We start from the raw sequence: 8,636 nt of genomic DNA, 5'->3' as shown, positions 1-8,636 counted from the left end.
ACGTTAAGTTGACTGCTAGATATACATTTTTGAATGTAAATTGATTCTGCTGGTGACGAGTATCAAACTCGGCTAACAGATCACTATAGGATAGTATGGCGTCCTCAATCTGACGGATCTGAGTCCAAGTTTTTTCAGATTCCTTGATTACTTTGGCGCTCGCCAAACAGTAGGGACACTGGCGAAAGTCCATTAGGTTAGCTTCCTGTGGGCACATGGGGTGTTAGAACATAATCAACCAAAGGAAAATATAATAATAATAATGTTCTCCGATAGCAGATCGGATCCGATATCCTCCTCTTTTTTCTCCGCATTGTTGTTGGCGTCCACGTACAAGCATTTCTTGTCGACCTGTTTCTTAGGACTGTTACGTTGCGCGGCGATATTCCGTTAAGATTCCCGTAGATTGAGTTCAGACGGGCGAAAATTGAATTCCGTTGTACAAATTCCTCGATTGATATTCCATCGTATATTAATAGCTAGATAGCACATTTAGCCATGCCATCATAATTTTATACGATTGATGAATATATTTTCTATTTAACTGGTGTATTCTTAATACTTGCTTATATTGCATTTTGGGTAAAAAGAGGTTTTAGCGAAATAAGTCAAACAAAAAACAAGTAGCGAAATAGGTCAATCAAAACAAACGAAAAAGTAAATTGCTCAATTTTCATATTCCATTGAATAATGCTGACTAACTAACTCTCAGCAATGCCCACATAGTTTTATCCCATTGATGAATAAATTTTCTACAAGATTGAATAGTTTTTTATCCTAAAAGCAAGGATTGTATTTATTGTAAAAAAAGGTTTAAACGAAAAAGTTCAACAAAAAAAAGAGTCGCTATGTTGCGTGTCGTCCTTTGTATACCCTATTTTGTTAATTTTATATGAAGGTATAAATATTGATATGAAGATAAAACGTAACTAATAAAGACCTTTTCTCAAATTTACATTCTTTAGACATATTCATGTATATGAAATTATCATATCATCAAAATCTCGACTTCGAAAATGAGGCCGATTTTTGGCAAATTTAATGATGTAACCATCATGATTTTTTGCGAAAATCGTGAAAAAAGTGATGTCCTTTTTTCTGATGGCAGTCGATTGGCAGGACTCTCGCGATCACGAAAAGCCATGCCTCGCCCGGATCGGCCACTGCTTATCCGAGATATAGCTTACAGAAAAAACCAGTATTTCAAAGATATGCAAATCTAAATCTTCAGAAGGCTTTATCTCAGACAAATAGGGCCAGATCGACGAAGGACTAACTGTCCTAGGATCGCGAGGATCCAGACTGTCGAACGGCATTAAAATCTCGACATCGAAAATGAGGCCGATTTTTGGCAAATTTAATGATGTAACCATCATGATTTTTTGCGAAAATCGTGAAAAAAGTGATGTCCTTTTTTCTGATGGCAGTCGATTGGCAGGACTCTCGCGATCACGAAAAGCCATGCCGCTTTCCGATCGGGTGCCGGATAGCGGAAATATAGCCTACGGAAAAACCAGTATTCTAATGAAATTCAAAATCAAAACCTTCGGTGGCTATATCTCAGACAAATAGGGCCAGATCGGTGAAGGACCAACTGTCCCAGGATTGCGAGGATCCAGACTGTCGAACGGCATCAAAATCTCGACATCGAAAATGAGGCCGATTTTTGGCAAATTTAATGATGTAACCATCATGATTTTTTGCGAAAATCGTGAAAAAAGTGATGTCCTCTTTTCTGATGGCAGTCGAATTGCAGGACTCTCGCGATCACGAAAAGCCATGCCTCGCCCGGATCGGCCACTGCTTATCCGAGATATAGCTTACAGAAAAAACCAGTATTTCAAAGATATGCAAATCTAAATCTTCAGAAGGCTTTATCTCAGACAAATAGGGCCAGATCGACGAAGGACTAACTGTCCTAGGATCGCGAGGATCCAGACTGTCGAACGGCATTAAAATCTCGACATCGAAAATGAGGCCGATTTTTGGCAAATTTAATGATGTAACCATCATGATTTTTTGCGAAAATCGTGAAAAAAGTGATGTCCTCTTTTCTGATGGCAGTCGAATTGCAGGACTCTCGCGATCACGAAAAGCCATGCCTCGCCCGGATCGGCCACTGCTTATCCGAGATATAGCTTACAGAAAAAACCAGTATTTCAAAGATATGCAAATCTAAATCTTCAGAAGGCTTTATCTCAGACAAATAGGGCCAGATCGACGAAGGACAAACTGTCCCAGGATCGCGAGGATCCAGACTGCCGAACAACATCAACAGCATCTCGGATCGGCCGCTGCTTACTCGAGATATATGTAGCTTACAGAAAAAACCAAACAATCCTACTAAGCAATCGATGTTAGCCATTAAGAGCTTATAGATAAAGATCTGAGCAGCAATGGTCCTACCATCCTAGAGCGAGGATAGATGCAGGAGGCAAAATCTGCGAACTTTCAGGATTAGATCCCAGGCTCTTTGACTCTGGCGCTCGGTTATTATCCTGTCATCATGAGCCAGCCCTGACGCCCATTCATACGCCGCCGAATCAAACACTGTTCTACAGCTTCAAAACGCGTAAGTGAATCAGTCTACAATTGAGGACATATTTTAAACTATATCTTCCTTCACAGAGAAAAGGATATGACAAAAGGAGTCATATTCAAGCATTACCGACGCGTCTTCGAGACAGAGCGAACAGGACTTTGACTATGGCGACCAAGGGAGAGGCTACGCGGGCTACTAGATTCTAGGTTGATATCCTTGCTGTTAGGTTTAAGGATATACGAGTCTATTCATTTAGATAGTAGATACAAATGTTTTCCACTTGTATATTTATACTAAGCTAAGTTTTGATGAATAAAACTATTGAATAATCATTCTTGTTGTATCCTTTATGGGGGAAACGATCCCGATTACAAAAAGGCTTGGCACGCCCAGGTCGGTTTTTATTGAGGAAAATGTCTTTGATCCTTGATAAGGGCTCCAACAAATCAGGGACACTTTTTCGGTAGCAGAAAGCCATCGCACGCCCAGATCGGCCCACAAATAGCCGAAAAAACTGAATATGCATGGTTGGGGTTGTTGGTCCGGGGCCCACAAATAAGGTCCTTGGTCCGTGATAAAGACTCCATCAAATCAGGGACATTTTTCCAATTACAGGAAGCCGTCGCACGTCCCGATCTGGTCGAGATATAGATAAATATATAGGGCTGGGGATGCTGGAATCCCTACCGAAGGATCAAGGACATTTTCGTGGTCACGTGGGGAAATGGCTCGCCCCGATCGGCCCACAAGTAAGTGAGAAAACAAGATATACATGTCTGGAGAAAATATCCTTGATCCTTGATAAGGAATGCATTGCCTCAAGGAAGCTATTACGAACACAGGGAGGCGTCGCACGGCTATGTCGGGCCACACATAACGGAGAAAACAAGAAAAGTTGTTGTTGTCAGTTGTTGTACAAACATTTTTTGTTGTTGTACAACAACAACCCTCAAATGGTCAAAAAAGAGAATTTCGAATTCGTGGGATACCACGCGAACAGAATGCAGCAGAAGGTCGCTATTTTAGCCATTTGAGCGGCCACAGAAAATTAGAAAACATTGCATACTTTTGGGAGGTAAAAAACGAAAAAATACAATCAAAAAAAAAACTATCGACCTTCTGCTAATTTCTGTTCGCCTGGTATCCGAGATCTGAAATATTCGATTTTAGCCATTTGAGAGGTCGCAGATTGAGAATAGACTTATGTATATATCTTGTTTTCTTCCTTATTTGTGGCCCGATCGGGACGGGTCATGGCCCACCGTGATTGGAAACATCTCCTTGGTCCTTCGTTAAGGACTACAATAGCCCCAACCATACTTATTAACTTTTCTCGGCTATTTGTGGGCCGATCGGGACGTGCGGTGGCTTCCTGTGATCGAAAAAAAGTCCCTGATTTGATCGAGTCCTTATCAAGGATTAAGGAAATTTGCCCCAATAAAAAATGTTTAGTTTTCTCCGCTTTTTGTGAACCGATCTGGGCGAGCCACGCCTTTTTGTAATCGGGATCATTTCCCCCATACTGGATAAAGCAAGGATGATTTTTCATAAAGTTTTATTGATCGAAACTTAGCTTAGCATAAATAATAAGCAAGTGGAATTATTTGTATCAACTATCCAAATGAATGGATGCGTATATCCTTAAACCTAATACCGATATCTACCTAGAATCTAGTAGCCCCCTTGGATGCCATAGTCAAAGTCCTTGTTGTCGATAGTCGGGTCGAAGGATGACGATTGCTTGTTAGGTTCGGATCTTGCAAGGGGTGCGTTTCTCCCCTGTTGGGATACGATTCTGTCTGGCTGGGATGGGACTCGGTCTGTCTCGAATACGCCTCGGTAATGCTTGGATAAGACTCCGTCTAAAACGCATAATACTTCAAAGAGATCAAAAAGAGGTACATTATATAGAAAGCAACAAATTGGCTGCCAGATCCTTGATCCCCACACATCAGTTGTCGAGGTACAAACACATCATTGACGCCTCCTTCTAGCGATGACTACTCAATCCCCCAAGAGTGGGTAGGTCTGTGGAACGGAACAATTCAAAGAGGTGTCTCTCGAACTTCGTCTCTTTAGCATCCTCAGTTCAGGGATGAAGGATATCCTCAAGGGAATCCCAGGCCTCAGAACCTTAATCAGCACATCTACATATATCATTGGACTCATTGCGGACATTCTTTTGCATGAGTTGTTCTTTCTTTATTTGTTTGTTTTAGTTTAGTTTGTTCTTTTAAATTGAAGCAAAACAATCGTTCGATCTTGAAGTTCAGTATCATAGCACCGAAGAATATTGTTATATTGCTACAGAAGGCCGTGGCCGGAGAGATTAATATTGTTCTGACGGGTCCTATCCATGAGACACCTCGACGATTAGTGTGCGCCTTGAGATGTTCGGCTAGCTAAGAAAGAGCTGGAAAAATATTTAAAATAAAATTTAAAATATTACAAAGAGATGGCCCTCAGAAGAAGCTACTTCTAACACTTTTCAAGAGACAATTTTATCATTAGCAAGGAACAATTTGTAGCACTTATAAAATATGTATATTTCATCTTCCCAACTTTATTAGTCGCCCAATCATTCAGGTTAACAACACCCAACCCCTAAGCTAAGAATACGATTAAGACCTCGGCCACGATGGCTTGACGTTGAACTCGCCGGATACCTTCTCGAGGGGCACCTGCACCACTTTGGCAGTCACATCCACGTTTTGGGTGGGCTCGGAGAAGGCGATGTTGTAGACATCCTCGTAGGTAGCCGCAAAGTAGACCTCCAGGCCTTCGGTTATGAATTTGGGCAACTCCGCAAAGTCCGACTGGTTGTCCGCGGGCAGGATGAGGCAGTTGATGCCGCAGCGACGTGCCTGAAAGTGGTGGTAATTTGATCAGATCGAATCAAGCTGCGCAATAATTACACATCTGCTTACGGCTATGGCCTTCTCCTTGATGCCACCAACGGGCAGAACTTTTCCTTTTAGCGATATCTCGCCCGTCATGGCCACATCCTTCCGCACGGACCTGTTGGTGGCTAACGAAATTAGGGCAGTGATTATAGTGATGCCAGCACTGGGCCCGTCTTTGGGTACGGCCCCCTCAGGAATATGAAGGTGGATGTTTCTATAATGGACACAGATGAGATGAATCAACGAGTGATTTCTACGAGAACTCTTACTGAAACTCGAGGTACTGATTGTTAAAATCTCGTTTCACAATAAAGTTACGCGCCACAGTGAGCGCTATTTGGGCCGACTCCTTCATTACATCTCCGAGGCTTCCGGTGATGTATAACATGCCACGACATCTACGACCGTTCCGCTTGCTCCGTGGCGATGTTTCAATGTACAGCGATGAGCCGCCCATGGCCGTCCAGGCTAGGCCAATGACCACGCCCGGCGGCGTCGTCTCGTACATGCGATCCGAGGTAAAGATCTGCTTGCCCAGGAATGTGGTCAGGTTTTCGGCATCCACTGGGAAGTGGGTGCCCGCCTTCTTGACGAAAAGGAAGGCCACCTTTCGAACAACCTTCTCGATCTGCTTCTGCAGGTTGCGCACTCCGGACTCGCGGCAATAGCTTCGTATCAGCATAATCAGGGCATTCTCGCTGATGCTGATATGCTCGTCGGTCAGGCCAGAGTCGTTCATTGACTTCGGCACCAGATACTGACGGGCAATGGCCACCTTCTCCTCGGCCACATAGCCAGACATCTCAATCAGCTCCATTCGATCCCTCAGTGCCTCTGGTATGCTGTCAACCACATTGGCCGTGCAAATGAAGAGCACACGCGACAGATCGACTGGCACGTCCAGATAGTGGTCTAGGAAATTGGCATTCTGCTCAGGATCGAGAAGCTCTAACAACGCCGAGCTGGGATCTCCCAGATGGCCCCTGTGGATAGATTGATTGGTCATAATATTTCTTTCTATTCGACATTACATCTATTGCTATTCGTGCCACCTACTTGCCGATCTTGTCCACCTCATCAATGAGCACAAGGGGATTCTCAGTCTTGGTCTTCTTCAGGCACTGTATTGGTTTGCCAGGCAAAGCGGCCACGTAGGTGCGACGATATCCCTTGATCTCAGCCACATCCATCATTCCACCCACACTGAAGCGGAAGTACTCACGATTCAGGGCCCGAGCAATGGACCTGGCTATGCTCGTTTTGCCCACACCAGGCGGTCCGTGGAAGCACAAGATCTTGCCCTGCGTGTTGCCCTTCAGGGAACTGACGGCAATAAACTCTAGGATGCGCTTCTTGACATCCTCCATGCCGTAGTGATCTTGGTTCAAGATCTCGTTGGCCTTGTCCAGGCAGAGATTCTCAGGGTTTTTGACGCCCCAGGGTAGCGAGGTGAGCCAGTCGAGGTAGTTGCGGGTAACACTATTTTAACCAGAAAAGAAAGTTACATTACGATGATGTTGCGGAACTAATGGATCTCTTGCATACTTAAATTCAGAGCAATGACTCTCTAGAAATTTCAGTTTTGCCAGTTCATTATCGATGACCTGTTTGATGCTTTGGGGAACAATTTTTTCTTTGAGTTTTTCGAGATACTTTTCAACGATGGTAGCCTTGTTGTCTTTCTCAATGCCCAGCTCCCTCTTGATAACCTTCAGCTGTTCCTGCAGTATGTGTCTGCGATGATGCTGCTTGACCTTTTCCTCCACCTCTTCTCCAATTAGCGCCTGCAGTTTCCATAGCTCCAACTCCTTTTTGATTAAGGTCAGGGACAGCTGCAGGCGTTTGGAGATCTTAAAAGGAAGCATTTATTATCATAAAAATAATATCTTTAGTCAAATTTACATTTGTTTCCTCTAGGATGTCTTGCAGCTCCTCCGGGTAACCGGCTGAAAGGGTGGCACCCAGGTCGCATAGGTAGATGGGATTGTCCACGACTCGTTGATTTTGATGCAGCATTCGATGGAAACTATCCCTAAAATAAAGCGAGATGATAAAGCAGTGAGTTTCTTCGCGTTTCTGATTTCTGATTTCTGGTTTCCGGTTTCTGATTTTATAGCTTACTTATACAGGGGATTCAAAGTGATAATGTCGCGTAGGGTCTTGACAATCTCTTGGGTGAGCGCCTTGACCTCTACGGTTTGTTTGTAGATCTGTACCTTGACATTCTCCACCTCTACAATGAGCACAGGCGCTGCAGCGGGGGCAGCTGATGCTGATGCTGATGCTGATGCGGATGTACTCGCTTCGGCATCGATTGCGGCTGCAGCTTCGAGTGGATAATGCCATGATGTCACAAGAGTTTTTCACAATTTACATATTTCGGCTCATACCTGGCTCTTTTGGAGGTTGCTGATCATCGACCACCTGTCCTGTGATGCGTATACGACGATGGGCCACTAGCAGTAGGCGCAGCTTGTCGCCCAAGTCCATAACCTCTTGAATCAGTGCAAAAGATCCCAGCTGATAGACTTCGTCCAGACTCCTGACGACCTCCTCCTTCCCAGTGAATTTCCTGAGGAAAACCCCAACATAAGGCTGGTTGAGCGCAACTTTGCGGCGCAGCAGCTCTACGACAATCGGATTGGACACCTGGAAGATACGACATGGAAGGCTACTGGCGTTCAATGTTCCAGTCATGGCACTCACCTCCATAATCTTCTTGAATCTCGGAAACAGGGGATGCCCACGCACGGCCAGTAGCGGAACATTTGGCCATACGTCGGGCACTTTCTCTGTGTCGGGCAGGCGGGCATCTCGGGGCATCTCATCCCGCGCTTTCATGTCGTCCAAATCATCGGAAGTGCTAGTGAAGAAGCGCTGAGCCATCATTGTCACCTCATTGGGTCTTTCCAAGCGGGTAACTGCTAAAATCTCGCTGAAACCTCTGGACAAAGCCTTTTGGCCACGGCGATTGCGGGTCCACACGGCTGTCGAGGACAGGCCATGCATTAGCTGCCGACCTCGTATGACGCGAGCTATCATTTTCATTGAGTTCGAAACAATGAAATTTATAAATAAATTGCAGAAAACGAACCAAACAACAAAATTTTGTGACAGGACGGACTGGTGAAGGGATGATGGTAGTGTTCTAAGTTTCCTGGCAAACGAGTGAATTGTAACAGAAAATGCAC

At 44.5% G+C, this 8,636-nt stretch overlaps 1 protein-coding gene across 3 annotated transcripts; it reads right to left on the bottom strand.

The window, feature by feature from the left end:
• Window positions 1–5,085: 5,085 nt before the first annotated feature.
• On the bottom strand, window positions 5,086–8,494 carry LOC6597383 (lon protease homolog, mitochondrial). 3 transcript variants are annotated; one of them, XM_026990660.1, is made up of 9 exons: window positions 8,152–8,494; window positions 7,836–8,094; window positions 7,567–7,771; window positions 7,348–7,477; window positions 6,991–7,295; window positions 6,502–6,924; window positions 5,715–6,428; window positions 5,470–5,659; window positions 5,086–5,406 (listed from the first exon to the last, which is right to left on the bottom strand). In XM_026990660.1, exons 1-9 carry the CDS (start codon window positions 8,491–8,493, stop codon window positions 5,164–5,166), a joined length of 2,811 nt encoding a protein of 936 aa, XP_026846461.1. In that variant the 5' UTR covers window position 8,494; the 3' UTR covers window positions 5,086–5,163. The 3 variants fall into 3 exon arrangements, with proteins under 3 accessions (XP_026846461.1, XP_002022586.2, XP_026846462.1); XM_002022550.2 differs by having other exon boundaries at window positions 7,567–7,765; XM_026990661.1 differs by lacking the exons at window positions 5,086–5,406; window positions 5,470–5,659 and having other exon boundaries at window positions 6,413–6,428; window positions 6,498–6,924.
• Between the last annotated feature and the right edge of the window lie 142 nt (window positions 8,495–8,636).

Source organism: Drosophila persimilis, unplaced genomic scaffold (assembly GCF_003286085.1).
Source record: "Drosophila persimilis strain 14011-0111.01,24,50 unplaced genomic scaffold, DperRS2 tig00000606-arrow-arrow-pilon, whole genome shotgun sequence".
In the NCBI taxonomy this organism is placed as follows: domain Eukaryota; kingdom Metazoa; phylum Arthropoda; class Insecta; order Diptera; family Drosophilidae; genus Drosophila; species Drosophila persimilis.
This window is presented reverse-complemented; position numbering and strand designations above follow the sequence as displayed.

Bases quoted from the DNA above. Each gene is read 5' to 3' on its own strand.
- LOC6597383 (XM_026990660.1), bottom strand. From the start codon at position 8,493: ATGAAAATGATAGCTCGCGTCATACGAGGTCGGCAGCTAATGCATGGC. The intron at 8,095-8,151 runs GTGAGTGCCATG...CGTATCTTCCAG, and splicing joins GATTCAAGAAGATTATGGAG to GTGTCCAATCCGATTGTCGT. The intron at 5,660-5,714 runs GTAAGAGTTCTC...TGTCCATTATAG, and splicing joins AATCAGTACCTCGAGTTTCA to AAACATCCACCTTCATATTC.